General features: G+C 37.3%; 1 protein-coding gene across 1 annotated transcript in view; it reads left to right on the top strand.

Moving 5' to 3' along the window:
* Positions 1-21,864, top strand: part of Cwf19l2 (CWF19 like cell cycle control factor 2) — a 99,535-nt gene that overhangs the window by 58,378 nt on the left and 19,293 nt on the right. Inside the window, exons 11-13 of the mRNA XM_045146331.1 lie at positions 6,915-7,031; positions 8,919-9,056; positions 19,546-19,758. Coding sequence (XP_045002266.1) covers positions 6,915-7,031; positions 8,919-9,056; positions 19,546-19,758 — 468 coding nt within the window. The remainder of the gene's footprint in view (positions 1-6,914; positions 7,032-8,918; positions 9,057-19,545; positions 19,759-21,864) is intronic.

Below are 21,864 nucleotides of genomic sequence, written 5' to 3' on the forward strand. Positions count from 1 at the left end.
CAAACAAATTCCAGACTCATGCACCCCCTTGTGCATCTGGGTCCTGGGTCGTTGGGCTTCATAGGCAAACACCTTAGCTGCTAAGCCATTTCCCCAGCACTAGCTCTATTTTTATACCTACCTCCAAGGCTGTCACACATCTCTGACATTGACACTCAGTTTTTTTCTGAGGGTGCCACTACCCAGAGGCTTACTTTTTAGTGTTAATCTTTCCCTCCCTCATGAAGCTTATTTTCCCTTAATCCTCTCAGATGGTTGCAAAGTTTTCTTTTAAAACCTGGAAGACTATTTTGTTTGTTGTCTGTTTTGTAGTGTTAGGGATTGAGCCCAGGTCCTGGCTCATGCTTGACAAGCACTCTGTTACTGAGCGGAATTCCTGACCCTGGAAACTGTTGTTTTGTGTTTTTCTCCCCATGTTTTTAGAATAGCAGAATTGAGCTGGGGGTATAGAGAGTTCCCAAATGTCTTTGTTTCTGGGCATGTACGCCCTCCTCTGGTATTAGCATCTCCCACCAAATTTGCACTTTTGTTATAATTGATGAGCTTATGTTGATGCATCATACTTTGCAAAAGTCTGTGTTTGCATTAGGGTTCTCACTTGGTATTGTATGTCTCACAGGTTTGGACAAATGCAAGTAATATGTATTCACCACTATAAAATCAAACAGAATACTCCTGCTGCCTTAAAAATCTGTACTCTGCCTGTTCATTCTTTTTTGTTTTACCTCTTGAAAACCACAGATTGATCCTTTCACCCCACTCCATAGTTTTGTCTTTTATGTCATAAGGGATTGTATAGTTATTGCCCTTTCATATTGGCTTCTTTCACTGAGATATGTCCAGTTAAAGTTCCTCATGTCTTTTTTGTTATTGAAATATTTTATTTATTTGAAAGAGAGAGGGAAGGGAGAGAGAAAGAGGCGGGGGGGGGGGACACACACCAGGGCCTCCAGCCACTTCAAATGAACTCCAGATGAAATCACCACCTTGTACATCTCGCTTACACTGGGGAATTGAACCCTTGTCCTTCAACTTTGCAGGCAAATGCCATAACTGGCAAGCCATCTCTTCAGCCTTTTGTCTTTTGTTTGTTTGTTTGTTTGTTTTATTTATTTGAGAACAACAGAGAGAGAGGGAGGGAGAGAATGGGCACACCAGGGCCTCTAGCCATTGCAAACGAACTCCAGGCGTGTGCTCCCCCTTGTGCATCTGGCTAACGTGGGACCTGCGGAATCGAGCCTCAAACCAGGGTCCTTAGGCTTCACAGGCAAGAGCTTAACTGCTAAGCCATCTCTCCAGCTCCCTCCTCATGTCTTTTTATCAACTCATTTGTTTTTGTTGCTGAACAATATTCTATGCTTTGTAGAAACTGTTTTTTAAAAATCCATTTGTCTACTGATGGACTGTTTGGTTGATTAGATATATTTTCCATTTATTGGTGTAAATTCCATAATTATTGGGTCATGTGATTAAAGTATGTTTATTTTTCTTAAGAAAAGTGAAGTTTTGTGTGCAAAGTATGTTTGTGATATGTGATGTATGAATGTGTGTGCCAGTATGTGTGCCCCATGCATGTGTGTGCAGAGGCCAGAGGAGAATGTCAGCTCTCCTCCCTTATTGCTCATCTGTTTATTTCCTTGAAGAGATAGAGTCTCTCTCTCAATGTGGAGCTGGTGTCTGTTAGGTTCACTGATTCCCTGGTCTTTAGCTGTGGACTGAGATTACAGAGATGTATAGCTATGCTCAGCTTTTTATGTGGGTTCTGGGGAGTCAAACTTTGTGGTCTCTGGCCCAAGAGGCCTCCATGCCTAAGTGGCAGTACTTTTGACCAGTGAACCATGCATGTCCTTTGCCCAGAAAAGTGGAGTTTTAATAAAGTGTTTTGTATGACATTTGTCCTTTGAAATTGCATATATTTATGTATTGTTGCTAACTTACACTCTTCTAATTGATACCCATTTCTTTCCTGGTATACTTTTTATTAAATGCTTTTAACATTGTGGTCATACTTCAGAGGATTCCTAAGTCAAGTACATGTTCCCTCCTGTGATTAGACTGTTTGGAAATTATCTTTGTGAGAAAAGTCCTCTTGGTATCAAGTACTCTATTTACAAACAGCCTTTCTACAGATGTTTGTAGAAGGTATGCCATGTCCTGCAGGCATTATGAAGAAACGTTCAATATTGCTAATCATCAGAAAAGTTAAAATCACAATGCCATCTCACCCCTGTAAGAAAGGCTATTATGAAAAAGACTAAAAATGATAAATGCTTGCAAGTATGCGGAAAAGTGGTACTTTTGTACATCATTGGTGGGAATATGATTTAATACAGCCATTATAGAAAATAGTATAGACATTCCATCACCCATGTTGGGTTATTTAAATATGTTATTGTTTGTTTGTTGTTGAGTGTTGCCTGGTCCTTATATACATTGGATATTAGCCTCCTGTAGTTTGAAAATATTTCTCCCATCTTGTAGTTTGTTTCCTCACTCTAATAATTTTTCTTTGTAGAAGCTTTTAATATGGTGATATCTGTCTGTCTGTTGGTCAATTGATTGATCTATCTACCTACTACTTACCTACCTACCTATATTTACCTACCTCCCTCCTGTACATTGGAGTCTTGTCCAGAAAACCTATTCCCTTGCCCAGAGGCCTTTCCTGGTTTCTTGTACTATGTATTGAGCACCGTCACCTTTTCTAATGTGGTAATTGTTTCAAAGTCATGAAAACACACAGAATAATAAGACTTGGTATTTATTGCAAAATTGACAGAAGTTGAAACAGATGTCATAAGACCTTAGTGATGTCATAATTGTGGAAGCATCTACCTCTGGAAGTTCATGGACTACTGGTGATATAATCTGATCTAATGGAAGAATGTTGCATTATTTCCAGAGTGCTACATAAGGTTTTTAAACATCAGACTTTTAAATTTCAGCTGTCATTTAAAGTGATGCATTCTTTTTTCTTTTTAATCAGTGAGTGAAATACAAGTAGTATTAACAGGCCTATGTCAGGTAACTCATAGGTACTGGGCAGTTGTGGCATGGAAGCAGTAGACAGTAAATGTGCACATGGATATGCTGCTGCCTACTTCAGACTGTACTTAGAGCACTGAAATTTTAGAACACAATTTTTTTGTCATAGAATCTTAGAATTTCCCATGAACTGTTTAAAAATGTAAAACTCCTATATCTCTCAGGCTGACTAAAAATAAATAGAATACCACATTTGTCCTATGGACCTTAATTTGCTATCTCTAACATAGATTCTTAAGCCTTGCATTCTATTCAATGTGATAGCAATTGGGAACTTACTATCTTTTCTCAACATTTCTGTCCTTGGTTACTAGAGTAGAAAACTTAGTGTAAGTTTTGTTGGCAGCCTTTAGGAACAGAAAGTAGAAAAGTGGGTATAGAAGAAAGTAGAAAGCTGAGTGGGTTAGCCCAGGTAGTGTAACTAATATGTATGGTGATTTCATTTATCAAGGCTTTATTGAATGCTCACCATAACTTTACACTGTACCAGGTCCTTAGATGAAAAGTGGTATGCAGATTATTCTCTGTCCTGGTAAGATGAGAAACCTAGTTAGTTTTAAATATCTGTTAGGTAAATGGAAAATCAGAATTATTATGCTCTGAGGTACATTTTGCTGGTAAGTAAGATTCTTTGTCTCTGTAAAATTGATAATACACTATGTGGATAAAAATTATTTACTTCTACGCAAATATTTTAGATACCAATAGGGAAAGTTCATCTTTGGTTATATTAGCAAATTGACTTTCTAACATTGTAAAGATAGTTTTCTTTTCTCCTTTCTTTTTTAATATAAGAAGTAATGATTTCTGCCAACTAGAGGACTAACTACTTTACAGATAATGTATGGTCCCAGAACATTTTGAGATTTGTTAGTAAAAATGCCCCTATAAAATATATATTTTTTTCTATAAAGTCCTACAGAGCAAAAGTATTATTGGGAATAACAAATTTAATGCCCTGGGGTTTAGTATTCTTATGAAATAGAAAGCTTTTAACAGTGCCTTCTAGTTATATCAAAAAGTGTTTTTTGTTTTCTTTGGAGAAAAATTAGTATATTTCATGGATAATGAAATGTGCTTATTTTCTATGAAGAATAAACTTCTCATTGCTTTCTTTGGTTTTAGTCAAGCAGACAGTTAAATGCAGACTGCCTTGGGTGCCCAAAAGTGCGATAACTTCAGGTCTTGTGTAGTACAGGCCTATGGGAAAGTAAGTAGACAAAGAAGGGAAAAAGTGGAGGAAGTGTTTTACAAAACTCTTGGAGCATTTTAACTGGCTTGAGGCAACAGTTTGGTAATTTTATTTACCGAGTATTTATTGAGAGTATTATGCCAGGTTTTGCAAAGTAGTGTGGACTTTTGTCATCGGACTGTGAAAAGTGTCAAAGACCAAGAAACACAGACAAACACAGTTGCTCAGAAGCTTATAATTGAGCACTGTGATTGTGCACCACATTGTTCAGGAGCAGAGTGTTGGTTGAAACTACATCTTGGTTTCCTAGTTGAGCAAGAAGGGATGTTTGTGCTGTGCAAAGGAAGTCAAGAGAGGAGCAATAAGCATATCGAGATGAGGAGGGCCTGGGAAAGATGGAAGGACTCGTATACTCTGATAAAGTTCTTGGTTTGAGACCTGCTTCTAGACTATTGTGCAGGATTAGGGCTGTTTATATATTTATGATTTTGTATGTGTGTGTGTGTTGAAAGGTTTTCTAGTCTGTCTTTGGCTTATTATTTTATAAAATGCAGTCCAAATAAATTTAGGGAGCTGAAATAATGAACATATGAACAGTATATCTCAATTTTTAAAACTTAGGCTAGATCAATATGAAATTGTTCTATATGACATAAAAATTTAAAATGTTCAGTTTCTTTGTTTTCCTCATTTTGGATTAGTAATATAATTCTTGGACTCTCACTGGTCTGTGGCCCATGCTTGGTCTCCTAGGTGATATGTAGCCATTAGTGACTAAGCAAAGACTAACATAATTATGTTTATTCTTACTATAATGAGGTTTGGGGACTTAATGAGGTTTCAGTATGGAAGGTTGGAAGGCAAGTAACCCTAGAATTCCTAGCATGTGACAGGAGCTGTGAATGTGGGGGGTGTGTGAAGCTGGCTTTCATTACATTAAAAATGCTTGTGGGGAGCAATTCCCATATGAGGCTATAAACTGAAGGCAGAAACTGTATTTCTTTAAAAAAGAATGAAGGTGCTTAAAAATATTTGCTGATGAATAAGTCAAAAAAAAGGAATTTCAGGTTGGAAAATATGATAAACAGAATAAAATACCTTTTAAGTCAAGGACGATGATCACTTAATAATTATTGATTGGATTTAATGATTTGGAAATCTTTAGGGAGATTAGCTCTGGCAGAGTGATAATGTTAAAGCTAGATTGTAATATATTGCCCATCTCTGTTATCTACCAAGGGAATAAGTAGAGAGATTCTCTAAAACATAACTTTCCATTACTATTAATTCATTGAGAAAGAAAAGAAGTGTGATAATTTTAATCTACATTAAGTGTTGAATGAAAATATAGTACATCTCTGTAAGACCAGTTGTAAGGAAGTATTTTTTCTTGAATAAGGGAACTAAATTCTATTAAATGGAATTGAAATGATTGTTACATTTCATCTTGATGTAAGAAGAAAATTGAAATGTGAATAATTTTGTTGGTCTTGTTTCCAACCAATTTTTAATGAATTTATTGCTTGATGTTCTTTATTGATTCTTTATTAGAACCTTACTAATAATATTACACTTTCATTATAGAATAAAATTCCATATTGTTCTAGGAATGTATTTGGCTAAAAGTTTGTAGGTATGATAATGTCTTTAAAGTGCATGAAGGATCTGAAGAGTCAGAGACATGAAAGGCTTTTTCTTTCTTTTTGTCATTTTATTTTGAGTCAGTTTTGCATTATTACCCATTTTAGTCTTCAGTCACTATTGGTCAGGCAGGTCACAACTTGCTGTCCTCTGCCTCAGTCTTCCCACTAGCTTTCGCAAGGTGTTAATTAATAGTAAATGTGGAGTGCCATTTATAAAAAGGTAACTTGAAAAGTTTGCTTTGTCATTTAGTTGCTTTAGTACAGTCAATTAAATGTCTTATGTTTCTGAAACTTCTACTACACATGACATCTACTACATAAGTGATACATGCTGTCATAGTATGTATGCCTGGTGACTCTTGGCATCTTGTAAAAGTGTCCAGATGAAAACAGTTTGAACTGGGCCTGACAATACAGGCCTTTAATCCCAGCTACTTGAGAGGCTAAATAAGTCAGGAGAATTGCAAGTCTAAGGCCAACCTAAGGCTACCCTGAGCAATTTAGTATGATCTTGTCTTAGAGTTTAAAAAAAAAAAAAAAAAAGGTAAAAGCAAATAAAACAGATTTTTAAAAAAAGGTTGGGATAGCTCAGTGATAGAATGTTCACCTAGGATACGTGGGCCCCTAGGTTCAAACCCTACTGTACTACATCTAAAAATGGCAATGAAAGCCTATTTGAAGGTACATCTATAATTGTATTTTTTTTCCTTTTTTTTTTTTTTTTTTTTTTTTTTCATTTTGGTTTTTGAGGTAGGGTCTCACTCTAGCCCAGGCTGACCTGGAATTCATTCTGTACTCTTTGCGTGGGCTTGAACTCACAGCATGCACCACCATGCTCAACCTTCTAATTGTCATTTTTAATAGCAAAATGAACTTTGGGTGACTCTTTTATTGTCTTCCTCTTTTTTGTCCAAGAGACATAATGAGGCAATCCATAATATCATGTGATAACTAGACTCTTCTGTGCTTTTGTTGTAACTGTGGATGATCTACATTCTCTATAGTTATTTCATATACTCTCTATATCTTCCTAGGATGAGGAGCAGCAAGAAGTGATCCTTATTAGAACAGATGTGTCTGGAAGAGCATGGCCTGTGGATGTACCAGGAGAGCCTCTGGAAGCTAAAGCAGGAAGAAGGAAAAGGCAGAAGGTAGGGTTTGACTTTGTTTATAAATTTAAAACACTCTTTTGGGGGTTCTCTTTCTAGTAGACTAGGGGTTTTTCTGAGCTATAGCTTTCTAATATTACCATTAGAAGGTAGGACACAATGTTACCACTTTCATGTGTGTCTGTTCACTTTATAAGATGGCAAATCATGCAGCTGTTTTTTTTTTTCAAATAAGTATGAACATTGACTATTTCAGGCAATTTTGATTTTAGTGTTTCCCATTTATGTTTTATTCAGTTTCTTTTTAATACTTAACATATTTAATACAAAAAGCTTGATCTCCTAGCTGTGTTATCTATGCTAGAGAGCTAATTGGGTTCTGATGATATACCACACAGTAATGTCTTAATTATGTAGGTGCTAAGAGTCTTTATACACCCAATTTTCTTTTTTATCTTTCAGCTTCAGTAATTAGTTTTTAGCACTACCTTGAGGCTCACAGGATGGCAGAAAAAGCATATGCAGTTTTCCTAAGTTGGGATTTTGTTTTAAATGTGAAGATCATATAAACGATAATTGATTACACCAAAGAGCTGTTTGTTTGGAATTTTTCTGTCAAATATTGGTTGTTTGTCCCTGTGCTGCTAGAGAGACTAAATAATTCTATCCAACAAATAGAAGTGGGATAGATACTTATTCTAATGGAATGGGAGGAACTGGGGGGGTGGTGATAGAGGTGTTGTGTAAGAGAATAGTAAAGGTTTGAATATATGAAATGACAGAACCATCTGGGAATCCATAAACCATTGCTAAATACTACTGAGGTCCTTTTTGAATTGCATATCATCAAGTAATCTAGCTAAGGGAATAGAGAGGGCAGATAGTCATTCAGGACCAGAATTTTCTCTTTTGAGTATAATGAAATGGCAGGAGGGATATAAATTAAGTATCCGGAGCCAGGGAATTATTGAAGTCATGGCAATGAGGTGTGTTCTAGTGAAGGAGATAAGAGAAAAATTAGGATATTTGTTGGGACTCTGGTTCCAAAAATCTCAAAGAAATTGAAGGCAAGATTTTATTTAGATACATAAATACAAAGCAACATTGGGAAATTTGATTTAGGAGGAAATAAATAATGCTTTTCTAATCCCTAGCATGACTGAGGAAAGCCCAGGACTGAATTTGATGGGAATCAGAGTATCACTTTTGTTTCTGGCCAGTCTGTTGGTAGAACCAGTATTTAATGGTTAGAAGTATAGAATAGTTATCAGTCCAGCTGTAAGAGATTGTCATAGATTGGTGGTTCATGTAGTTCTGGAGTCTCATAATTCCAAATCTAGCACTGGTAGATCAGTGTGTGATGAAGGAAGCCTAGATTTGCAGGTAGTATTTATTTGTTTATTCTCTCATGACAGAGAGCACAGAGATTAGGCTGTGTCACATCTTATATAAGATAGTCATTCTATTCATGAGGGCCCCTCCCCATGACCTAATTACCTTCCACTTATATTCCAACAGAGAAGACGTGTTGATTGGGGTAAGGATACAAACCTCAAGTCCATAGGTGTAGGTTTAACATGTCACTTTTAGTTTCAAAATACTTATTCCTTCTCTGGGTAACAACACTCTTCCTTCCACAGTTGTAAGGAACTTTGACCACAGGAGAAGAGCAGAGAAGAGCGAAGGGATAGGATAGGTGTGCTGTTTCACTACCACTCAGATGTGTGATGCTTCCATGCATAGCAAAGAGGAAGTAAAGGGGAGAAGTAGAAAGTATAGTTCTAGAGAAAGTTGTTTGACAGGGAAGCACATAGAAAAGGAATAAACTGGAGGGAAAGATTGTGATTCATGATGGGGTTGTCTACATTTTTATCATATTTCTAGGTAATCAGTAAAATCACCAAATTAATCATGCTTGTTTTGCTGTAGATTGCAACCCACGAGAAAAAAGAAAGGGTCAGATACTTTCATGATGATGACCATCTAAGTCTGAATGATTTGGTCAAGAATGAAAAGATGAGCACAACTGAGAGTCAAAACAAACTTTTTGTGAGAATGGCATCTAAGGTAAGATACATACCTGCCATAACTTTGAACTGTGAGAAGCTGGTTCTTCAGTGTAAGAGTGACATACTTTTAAAGAAAGGTCTGTTTCTTTCTAATCTTAGTGTATTTTATTAAAATTGGGAAAATACTAGAACAAATATCCATTTGGGATTTTATTTGGTTTTAAGTATAGCCTCTAGCTTACTTAGTTCGGGGTTGGAATGTGTATTTATTTAGGCAGGACCTTGCTGCATTGCTTAACTGAATTGGCCACAAACTCATGACCATCTCCCAAGTAACTGGGAACAGAGGTCTCAAACATCTCATCCCTTTCCAAGTAGCTGGGAATACTGGTGAGCACCACCATGCCTGACTTAGAGCCAGGATATAGTGATGGAAAATGAGCTGTTTGTTAAATTAGTGGTCTTCTTTATCTTTATGTACCTCTAATGACGCTGTGAAGAGGTAAAAGAAAATATTTGGAGTAATGTATTGTGTAATATTGAGAAGACATCTCAGAATAATCTTGAATCTATTGGTGCAAGTATCTGGAGTTCATTTTCAATGGCCAAGGCCCTGGTGCCCCAGTTCTCTTATTTCACTGTGTATATTTTGCAAATACAATTTTTTTTTTTTTTGGTTTTTCGAGGTAGGGTCTCACTCTGGTCCAGGCTGACCTGGAATTAACTCTGTAGTCTCAGGGTGGCCTTGAACTCATGGTGATCCTTCTACCTCTGCCTCCCGAGTGCTGTGATTAAAGGCGTGCGCCACCACGCCCGGCGCAAATACAATTTTAATGAAACACACATATTCACATATTATTTAAGGCTGCTTTTGTTTTATGCAGATTGAGTTGAATAATTGTAACAGAGACCATACAGGTTGCAAAGGTACAATACTTATTATCTATCCTTTTTCAGAGAAAGAAAAATATGAGAGCCCCATTGCAGGATCAATTTTCACTTTGGTACTGGGAGATTGAACTTGTATCTGAGAGACAAGAATAGAAGGGAGACCTCTTACTGTGTACATTTTAAAGCTGTAATCTTTTTTGTTTATTTTAATTTATTTATTTGAGAGTGACAGAGAGAGAGAAAGAGGCAGATAAATAGAGAATGGGTGTGCCAGGGCCTCCAGCCACTGCAGATGAACTCCAGATACATGCACTCCATGTGCATAGGGCTAACGTGGGTCCTGGGGAATCAAACCTCAAACCGGGGTGTTAAACTGTAATCTTTAAAAAATATGCAAATATATTACTTGGTCAAAAATGAACTTAAAGGGCTGGAGAGATGGCTTAGCGGTTAAGCGCTTGCCTGTGAAGCCTAAGGACCCTGGTTCGAGGCTCGGTTCCCCAGGTCCCACGTTAGCCAGATGCACAAGGGGGCGCACGCGTCTGGAGTTCGTTTGCAAAGGCTGGAAGCCCTGGCGCGCCCATTCTCTCTCTCTCCCTCTATCTGTCTTTCTCTCTGTGTCTGTCACTCTCAAATAAATAATAAATTTTAAAAAAATGAACTTAAAGTTAAACTAAAGATAACCAAGTATCTCTAAATGTCAGGGTTATAAAACTAGCTTTAAAAAGAAATGGTCATTGTAATAATATATGGGATACACACACACACACACGCACACACATATATATTGCAATTACATGGAATATCAAAATTAGCTTATTGGCATATTTTTACCTTGGCTTATTTTTCAGAATTTTCTAGATATTTTCTGATATCTGGAAATTTATTTGTGAAAAAGAACATATTTTTATGAGACTTTACTTTTCAGAAATAATATTATTTTATATGGAAATCTGATTTAATTACAGTTTTAGTAATCTTAACATGGGACATTCAAATTTGTATATTAAACATATTTGTTTAGAATTGTAAGTTATTTATTGATCAGGCAATTGTTATTCCAAATTTAATTTGTGACAGATACCATTCCAGTTGCTGGGTACTGAGAAGCAATCAAGTCAAAGTTTTTGTCCAGAAAGGGATATTTCTACTAGATGTGACAAAAAAATAATGGCCAGGCGTGCTGGTGCATGCCTTTAATCTCAGCACTAGGGAGACAGAGATAGGAAGATTGCCATGAGTTCAAGGCCACCCTGACACTACAGAGTGACTTCTAGGCCACCCTGGCCTAGAGCAAAACCCTACCTCGAAAACCCCAAATAAATAAAATAGGTCGAATAAAAAAAGATACATAATGTAAAGTATTGTATAACATAAATAATACATTATAAAATGGAAATATTATTGTAGAAAATAAAGCAAAGTAGAGAGATTGGGTGATTTATCAGGTACTTTCTCATTGCTAGTACAAAATATCCAATCAGAAGGAAAGGGAAATTAATTTGCCTTACAGTCACAGGATAGAGTCCGTCATTGTAGGGAAACCCTGTGTCACATTATCATATCAACAGGGAGGAAGCAGAACAAACAGCAAATGGATCTAGACTATAGCCCTCAAGGCCTTCACCTAGCGACACACTTCTTCAGCAGCACTCCACCTTCTAAAGGTTCTACAACCTTTCCAAACAGTGCCATCAACTGGGGATTATGTATTCAAATGCATGAGCCTATGGGGGACATTTTAGCTTCAAATCATACAAGTAATATTTTCAGTAGAGTGCTGGGCAAACTGCTCTGTGGAGGTGGTACTTTGGGGGCCTCTGAACAAATATGGGAGGCAGGGTCCATGTGCATATATGCAGAGGCATATTCCAAATAGAAGAAAAAGTAAATTCAGAGGCTGTAAAGCAGAGACAAGCATGAAGAACGTTGAAAGACACCTGATCAATAAATAACTTACAATTCTAAACAAATATGTTGAGATGGGTGTCCTGGTAGTAGAGGGAGGCAGGAAAGAGAAGTAGATGAGGTAGAAGATCAAATAGTAGTCGATCATGTTGGGTGTTGCAGACCATGTAGTGAAAAATTTTGCTTTTTATTTGTGTGATGTGAATCCATTTGAAGGTTTTTCATAGTGCCATATTATGATCTGGCTTATTGTATTTTGATAGGACTTTTCTGGGCCTTATTTTGAGAAGGTAATATACAGAACAGGAGTAAAAACAGATCATTTAGGAGGGCATTTCATTAGTTTAGATAGAGCCTTGGGTTCATTTGGTAAAAATGGTGAGGATTTTGGATTGGGGTCAATGGTGGTGCCACATATTGAAATGGGAAATATAAAACCAATTTTATGCAAGAAAGGAGGAGCTCCAAAATACCGGTAAGAGCATTTGAAGTATGAAATGCCCATTGGACATTAACATTCTGGTGTGGAGTGACTGCCTTGCAGCCCTCAGTAGATTTTGATTCCCCTATACGAATTTGCTTTCTCTGAGCATTTGAGTAGTATTTCCTGCCATGGGCCTTTCTAATAAGGAGAAACTAAAGACTGAACAGTGGAGTACTACCTGGAAGAAAGGACTCAGCAGATGAGATTGAGAAGGTGCAGTCAGTGAGGTAGGAGGAAAACTAAGGCTGTGGTGTTTCAGAAGCCAGCACAGACAAGGAGGAGACAAAGCCATGGACAACTGTCATCTGCTTCTGAGAGCAAGGATCTTTGATGCTAGGGAAATAACTATTGAGCTTGACAATGCAAAGATTTCTATGGGCTTTGGTAAGTCTGGGGTGTTTTGGTTATACAGGAGAAAGCCTAATAGTTGGTTCAGGAGTAAATGTGAGTATGTTGCCTTTGGAAAGCAGTGGAGTATGCTTTCAGTTATACTAGGAGGAAAGGCAAAGTAGTAGTATACAAATGCAGGTAGGTTCATGGATTTGATAGTGCAAAGATAAACAAATTTTCTTAGTGAAACAAATCAAGATCATTAATTGAAAGTGATAATGGAAAAGGAGTGTTAGAGGTTTGATAAGGTGTAAATGTGTCTGTAAGGGAGCTGTGAGTGAACTAAAGTAAGATTGCCAAGCAGTGCTAGGGTCTGTCTGAAGTTTGTGATTTTAATTTTTCTGCCATAGTTAGGTAGAGGTTTTATTTTATTGATTATATGTGCAACAATCAAGACCTTTTTCTGATTTTCATATTTCAGTGTCATTGTTTATTGCTTTGTGGCTATGAATAACAAAGTGTGTTTGCATGTGTCTTGTATTATTTGAGGAGGTCTTTTAATAATTGTATTTGTAGGATTTAAAAAATATTTATATGTATATTATGATGCATGCATATGGCATGTGTTTGTGGAGGTCATTTCTGGGATTGGTTCATCCCTTCCACCTTGCTTGAGGCAGGGCCTCTTATTTGCCACTGTGTATGTCAGGCTAGCTGGCCTGTGTGCTTTTGGGATTCTTCAGATGCCACCACCCATCTCTCAGTAGAAGTGCTGGGATTACAGATGGAGATGACTGTGTCTGGTGTTTGTGTGGGTTCTGGGGATCTGAATACAGGTCCTCACGATTGCAAGACCAGAGCTTTATCCACTGAACCAGCCCTAGAATTATTTTTAATTAATTAATTTATTAGAGAGAGAGAGAAGGAAGGAAGGAAGGAAGGAAGGAAGGAAGGAAGGAAGGAAGGAAGGAAGGAAGGAAGGAAGGAAGGAAGGAAAGAAATTAAATAACAGAGACAAGAAATAAAGTAAATAAGTAAGTAACAGAGACTGGCCATGCCAGTGTCTCTAGCTGCTGCAAATGAACTCCAGATACATGCACCACCATGTCCATCTGGCTTACATGGGTTCTGGGGAATTGAACCTGAGTCCTTAGGTTTCACAGGCAAGCATCTTAACTGCTAAGCCATCTCCAGCTCCCTAGGATTATTTTTATATTATTTATTTAGTTAATAGTTACAAACTTACATGATTAGTTGTCCTGAACATTTAAAATCCTTTCTTTTAAATTGAAGTTCACTAATCTAGAATACTATGAGATCTAGAGTACTACTTACCAGTGATATTTGTCCCATAAAAACTCTACTCCTTGCCAGGCGTGGTGACATATGCCTTTAAATCCAACACTTGGGAGGCAGAGATAGGAGTATCGCTGTGAGTTCAAAGCCACCCTGAGATTACATGGTGAATTCCAGGTTAGCCTGGGCTAGAATGAGACCCTACCTTGGGGGTAAAAAAATTCTACTCCTAGTTTATATTACCTTAAACAGAAGGTTTTGACTTATAAAACAATGTCCCAGTTTTATAAGATTTTGGACTAGATGAGAAATCTTCCTAGTATATATACTTATTAAATGCTTCTTTTTATCCTTTCCATCATTTGTTTACATGTTCTGTCTTTTATATGATTGGGATGTTTCCTAATAATTTTAAACGCAAGTCAGCTAGCTGGTTCCGATAACATTAATTAAACTCCAGACAAACAGGACAAATAGTTGTACAACTAATAACTAATACACTCTTAATGGAGTTTTGTGTAAATGTGTCTAATTTATATATTGTTGAATTATAGTAGTGTTTTATTAGCATTTTGACAAGAGTGTAGTTTTTATTCAGGTGGGTTTTTTTGGTGTTATTTCATGGAATGTTAATGTAGTAGCCACTAAGGGAAATGAGGCAGTGCCAACCTTTTTCTTTTATGTTAACTTTTTTTTTGGTTTGCCGAGGTAGGGTTTCACTCTAGTCCAGGCTAACCAGGAATTCACTATGTAGGCACAGGGGGACCTCGAACTTACGTTGATCCTCCTACCTCTGCCTCCTGAGTGCTAGGATTAAAGGCATTTGCCACCATGCTCGGCTGAGTTAACTTTTTTTTTTCTTTCAAGACCATGAAGTAATTTTTTTTTTTTTTTTTTGATAGCAGAAGTGAAAAGGTAGGCTTAAATCATGTTAGGCAATTTCCCATTTAAAAAAAAAAAACAGGCTGGTAACATCATTCACTATGTGAGGTGGTCTCCTGCTAAATGATAGTTGTTGAGTCTTGCCTAGATTTAATTGGCTTCATCCAGTTTCTATGTACCATTCATTGGTATTTGAGGATAGTAAGTTGTATATGCTTTGCTCTTTCTTAAAATACATTGTATTGACTTCAACATCCTTTAAATATAAACTCTCCCATTTAAAATTTAAGACGTCAGTGTTTCCTTAGCAACATAAAATTCAGGCACATCTTCATGGATCTATATACATCTTTTCTCATTAATTTTGTTCACACTGTGGGCAGTAATTTTATCCTGTTTGTACTTATAGATCATTAAAAATGGGCTGGTAGGGAGGAAAATGGAAGTTTGACAGAAAACTGCTAAGGGAGAGAAGAAAGTAATTAGGATTTTACTTTAAGAAAATGAAGATTTTTATTCTCTATTAAAAGGAATCTATATTTTTGTAACACTTAATGTTTAATATGGTACATTTTCTGATGGATTTCTTTTACAATTCACATTACATATTTCCATAATAATATACACTGGCATTGAAATTTGTTATTTTTTATTTTTAGTAAACTATAACAATAAATCTTGATATTAAAGCATATACTTTTCTTAAAGGTTTTAGTATGGTTGGGAAATGTTGAAATTGCCAACTTCTTGCAGTATTGTTTGGTCATTTAGTTCTCATGATAGTCATTCTCCTTCCTAGTGTTTCATAAGCAAGGGGTGAAATTACATTTGGAAGAAGATAATATAGGTGTATGGCACCATGTATATGTTCCTGGAACATTAGTACAGGAAAACTAAAATTTGAGTATCTTAAAGTGGTGTGTCTTCTAGCAAACTGCTGCCTTTTTTCAGTGGTTTTAATGTTTTGATTCACATAGGCAATTTCTTTAAAATATAACATGTTCTTTGACCATAGTCACTCCCTCCCATTCCCTTTCTGTAGCCCTCATCCTTTCTCCTCTTGCTATTCTCTTCCCTTTCTCTAGTCTGCCTTTTGCTTTATGTGGGGTATGTGTATGTGTGCATGTGTGTGCACTTGTATTTGTGTATATGATTTTCTTTATAAAGAATCCTAGCTGGGCATGCCTTTATACCCAGCACTTGGGAGACAGAGGTAGGCGGATCACTATGAGTTCTAGGCCACCTTGAGAGTACATTAGTGAATTCCAGGTCTGCCTGGGCTAGAGCGAGACCCTATCTTGAAACCCCCCCCCCAAAAAAAAAGAATCCTACAATAAACAAATGAATGAATGGTCAGGCGTGGTGGCACATGCCTTTAATCCCAGCACTGGGGAAGCAGTGGTAGGAGGATCGCTGTGAGTTTGAAACCAGCCTGAGACCATATAGTGAATTCCAGGTCAGCCTAGGCTAGAGCAGGACCCTCCTTCAAGAACAACAACAAAAACCAAAATGAAAGAAAACATGTCCTTCTGAGTCATTCCTTTTTTTTTTCCCCCCTTCCTTTCCTTTCCTTTCCTTTCCTTTCCTTTCCCTTTTCCCTTTTCCCTTTTCCCTTTTCCCTTTTCCCTTTTCCCTTTTCCCTTTTCCCTTTTCCCTTTTCCCTTTTCCCTTTTCCCTTTTCCCTTTTCCCTTTTCCCTTTTCCCTTTCCTTTCCTTTCCTTTCCTTTTCTTTCTTTTTTCATTTTTCGAGGTAGGGTCTTGCTTTAACCCAGGCTGTTCTGGAACTCACTATGTACTATCAGGGTAGCCTTGAACTTACAGTGATCCTCCTACCTCTGCCTCCTGAGTGCTGGGATTAAAGGTATGTGCCACCACACCCAGCTGAGTCTGCTTTATTTTGCTCAATAAAATGATCTCTAGTTTCGTACCAGGGTGTCTAGCTACTGAAAATGAACACCAGATGCATGTGCCATCATGCACATTTGGCTTTATGTGGGTACTGGGGAATCGAACCTGAGTCCTTTGGTTTTGCTGGCAAGAGCCTTAACCATTAAGCCATCTCCTCAGCCCTCCTTTACCTTTTAAGTATCATTCCCAAATTCTGTCAGCCCTCATCATCTTTAACTCTAAAAAGCTAGTAATCTGTTTTTCTGTCTCTTATTTTATCTCCTGTTGTGAATATTTCATATGAATAGAATTATATAATGGTGTTGTTTTACAAAGCATTTTTCACTTAGCATAATTTTAAAGATCATCCATATTATAATACATATCTGCACTCAACTCTTTGTGGTGTCTGCATAATATGCCAGTGTATAACTACACCCCAGTTTGTTTATTCATCAGTGGGTGAGTGTTAATGCTTTTAGGTTAGCATACAAAATAATGCATTTAATTGTCCATTTTCTTACATTTTCATATATGTATCAGTTCACTTTGATTTTAAGCACTCCCCTTCCCCACTACCCTCCCCTATATCCCCTGGCCCCTGTACCCTTTTGGCTGGTTCCCATCCCTTTCATCCTTCATATACTCCCTCTTTCTACTTTCTTACCGCATGGATTCTATTGTCCTCTGCATTTCTCCCTTTAAGAGTTCTTCTTTCCCTCTCATGATCTCCTTTTTAGTTTCATGACCCTGTCTATATATATGCATATGTGTATATATATGTGTGTGTGTGTGTGTGTGATTTTAAATATAGGTTCTGTATAGAAGAGGAAACATGCAGTATCTCAGACTGATGGTAGTACCTTGGAGGGGTTCAAAAGATTGAGGGAATTTATTTGAGGTGACAGCTAAATCTAAGCCTGAAAATGAACAATGAGTAGATGAATAGCAATATTGAATTCAGAATTGGCAAGAGAGCAGTATGTGCTGAGCTGGAAGGCAGTAGTGCTTTGTAATGCTAAAAATTGTATTGCTAAAACATAGAGTTTGAGTAGAGTTGAGATCACATGTTGGATTAGTAGAGTATAGAGTTTGTAATAGGGTTGTGATCACATGTGTTGGAGAAGTCATTTATGCCAGTTTCTGAAGACATTATAATGATAATGGAGGCTCACATTAACAATTCCTTCCCACATACTATGCATGTTGGGAGTATAGCCCCAGCAGACAGCATTATTATAATCATTGTAAGATGAGAAAAAATTGCTACAGAGCATGCTCAAAGTTACAAGCTGGGCGTGGTGGCGCACGCTTTTAATCCCAGCACTCAGGAGGCAGAAACAGGAGGATCACCATGAGTTCGAGGCCACCCTGGGGCTGCATAGTGAATTCCAGGTCAGCCTGAACTAGAGTGAGACCCTACCTCGAAAAACCAAAAAAAAAAAAAAAAAAAAAAACCACACAAAAAAAGTTATATAGGAGCTAGAATTTTACCATGATTAGTTTAGTTGTAGGCCCCAAGGTTTTCATTATGGTTTTTCCTCATCTAGAATTATGTAGGCTATACCAGAGATTGAATTTAGCACACGATAGGGAGCTCAATAAGGATTTTAAACAAGAACATAAATAAAATTAGTGTTTTAAAATATCAGTCTAATCACAGTAGATGTGTATATTCTGATGTTTTTGTTTGTTTTTTGGGTCTTACTCTAGCTCAGGCTGATTTGGAATTCACCATGTAGCCTCAGGGTGGCCTCGAACTCATGGCAGTCCTTCTACCTCTACCTCCCATGTGTTGGGATTAAAGGCGTGCATCACCACTGCCTGGCTCTGATTTTTAAAGTGAAAATGTGGGGGGTGCCAGAATAGGCAGTTAGATTAATTAGGCAAGGTCAGGATGGCTCTTAAAGGGTGGGACCTTAAGATGCCACACCTATCTCAGCTTGCTCCACTTTCACCAATCCTAGGATTTGGTGTTTATCCATCCCATCCAATTAGATTCCTCTCAAGTGCGCACCTTGCCCAGGTATGGGTTGATTTCTCCTCTAATCCCAGGCCGATGGGCTGGAACATCTGGTATAGGTGTGCCTGGGTGGGATAACACAAATCCCATATCCCCTGGACTCAAGGAGAGAGAAGCCCAGTTTTTCCTGTCTCTGGAGCTGGCAGTAGTGATTTTCTGATCTTCAGACAGTTAGGAGCTCTTTCCCACCCTGGCAACCATGCTGGGGTGAGAAAAGATTCCTTTTTCCTTAATTACTATCTTCACTTTGGGTCCTTCTCAAAAGTGCATGTTATTTTTAAAATTCCCTTTCACATTTTTTTTTTTTTTCCTGAAATCCCCGTCCTATATGGGCTTTTGGGCTCCATGTGGTATACTTCTCTTCTCTCCACTTTATCTCCTCTTACCTCCCAGCTTTCCCCTTTCTGCACTCCTTTGTAAAATCTTAATAAAATGTGGTATTTTAAAAGTCATTCTCTTGAATCTGGAATTTCCAGTTCTTTGGTTACTTTGCAGATATGAACTCAGAGCTTGGGGTTCCAAGAAGCACCCCAGAACCTCAATTTCCCCATTACAAAAATACTTTCATAGCCTTAAGCAGAAATGATAATGGTCCCCATCACATAGGATTATAAAAAATTCATCAAATTGCATGGAATTGTACATAAGTATTCAGGAAGCTTTTGGTGTGAGGATATTAATGGTGACAATGAAAACAGTAGATTCATTCACTTTTGGGGATCAAGCTTTTTATTTTTAATGTATGCAGTCTGTTGGAAGTTGCAGATATAACCTTTGGATACCACTGTACAATAAAAGGTTAACTATTGCCTTCTATTCCCCATTCTTCTCACTTTGATTTTTCAGTTTATGGGAAAATCAGATGGAGACTATTACACTCTGGATGACATGTTTGTGTCCAAAGCAGCTGAGAGAGGACATCTTGGTGAACAGGAAGAAAACCAGAGGAAAAGAGCTATTGCTGAGCATCAGAGTCTCACTGCACAAATGGAGAGATGCCTGTACTGTTTTGACAGTTCTCAATTTCCCAAACACCTGATTGTTGCAATAGGTGTTAAGGTAAGAAGCAAAACATTTATTATTACCCAAAGTAAAGATTGATTAGATTTGCCTCTTCAAATGCTTACCTATTTCCTCAAGATCTCTCTCTGTTCTGTTTCAGATAGTTCTCTTCTCTAAGTAACTATAATCCATAGTCTTTTATAATACAATTATCAATAATGAAATGAGGTGATTCTGTTCTTGTGAGAGGTCCCTGAAGTAATGGTTAAGGCCCTGGATTACAAAACCATGTTTCCTGGATTCACACCCTAGCTCTGCCATTTACTAGTTTCATGAGCCTGTTATGGATGTGATTTTCAGCACTAAAATCACTCCAGACAGTCTTAGTCAGAAATAGCATTGCTTCTTTGTGTACTTCCTCATAGTACCTGTTTATTTTTTCATAGACTCTATCACAGTAGGAAAAGTTAATAGTTTCTTTGTTTTACTTGTTTATTGGGGCTCTTCCATCAACAGCCTTTAGGCTACAGAAGAAAAATCTTTTGCTTAACTTTCAAGAATGAGATCCTGTTCATAATACTGCAAAGTGATTTATTTCAATAAATATTTATTAATTGTTATTTTTTACATTGATTGATTTTCACAGATGTGATTGATCAAAATTCTAAATGTTATGGGACAAGTAGAGAATCAGATACCTTTGGGGTGTGAAGGAGCTGCTGGGGATGGAACCCAAGGGACATTGGTTAGGTAAATGCTCTATCACTAAGCCACATCTCATGCTCTCAGACTTTGAGCTTGAATTCTTAACTATATAGGACATATAAAGTAAGCAGATTGACAATTGACATGTTTGTTAAAACCATAATGAATCTGATTCTTCTTTTAAAATCCTAAATCTTATTTATTTATTTGCTGCTTTAAAAGTTTTTATTTTATTTATTTTTGTGTGTGCTTGGGCATGCCAGGGCACCTTGAAAGGGGCATGCACCACTTTTTGCATGTGGCTAACATGAGTGGCTTGGGAATGGAACCATACACTGGCAGGCTTTGCAAGCAAGCTCCTTTAGCTGCTGAGCTATCTCAACAGGTCCATTATTTGCTCTTTTGCACATATTTTATTAATAATGTATTTTGATCATAATTCCATCCCATTACTTTCTTTTGTGTCATTTCTTCCACTACTTTTCCATGTAATCCTTTATTTTTTTCAAAATGGTCCCTCCCTTTTCTACCTTGGTGTGGTTCTTTTCTTTTTTCTTTTTTTTTTTTTTTTGCTTTCTTCTGTCAATTCCTGACAACATTTTGATGATGGGCCCAATATTATGCAGGTCTTGTGCAGGCAAGCCACTGTCATGAGTGTACCTGTCACTTTGTGTCTGGAGGACAACATTTCAAAGTATTCTTTCCCTTCCTTTGGCTCTTTCTTCCTTTCTGCCACTGTTTCTGTAATGCCCCGGAGAGTGTGGTAGAGATGTCTCATTTAGTGCTGAACACCCAGCTGCCACTTCTCAGCATATTGATGGAGATTTGAGTCACCCAGGTAGTCATGGCCATCTCTTCTCTATCCAAAAGTTAGAGCAGCACAGCACTTATAGGGCAGTTTGGTGGCATAATATATCCATTTAGCCCTTCTTCTTTTTTTTTTTTTTTTTTTTTTTTTTTAGTCTTCTGGTTTCTTTCCTTTGACACTTCATCAAGAACATAAATGTAGGACAGGAGAGATGGATTAGTGGTTAAGACGCTTGCTTGTACAGCCTAGGGACCCATCTTTGACTCCCCAGATCCCACGTAAACCAGATACACAAGATGGCACATCTGGAGTATGATTGCAGCAGCTGAAAGTCCTGGCATACCCATTCTCTCTCTCTCTCTCTTTTTCAATAAATAAACAAAATACCAGGTAAATGTAAAAATCTAATTTAAAGTTTAACTAATTTTAAAGAAGAAACATTCCAATTTTGCAAATTATTTGTAGAAATTTCTCTGAGCTTTCCAGGCTTTACCATAAACACATTTTTATAATTATCATCTTAGGTATAAACATTTCATCCCCTTTATCCTTTCTTGTCCATGGTTTTGTAAATAAAGGAAACATCAAGTAACTGAAGTTTTTCCTGTAATGCCTTAGGAGATATTTGGGAATTATTTTCCAACAACTTC

The sequence above is a fragment of the Jaculus jaculus genome, chromosome 3 (genome assembly GCF_020740685.1).
Source record: "Jaculus jaculus isolate mJacJac1 chromosome 3, mJacJac1.mat.Y.cur, whole genome shotgun sequence".
NCBI lineage: Eukaryota > Metazoa > Chordata > Mammalia > Rodentia > Dipodidae > Jaculus > Jaculus jaculus.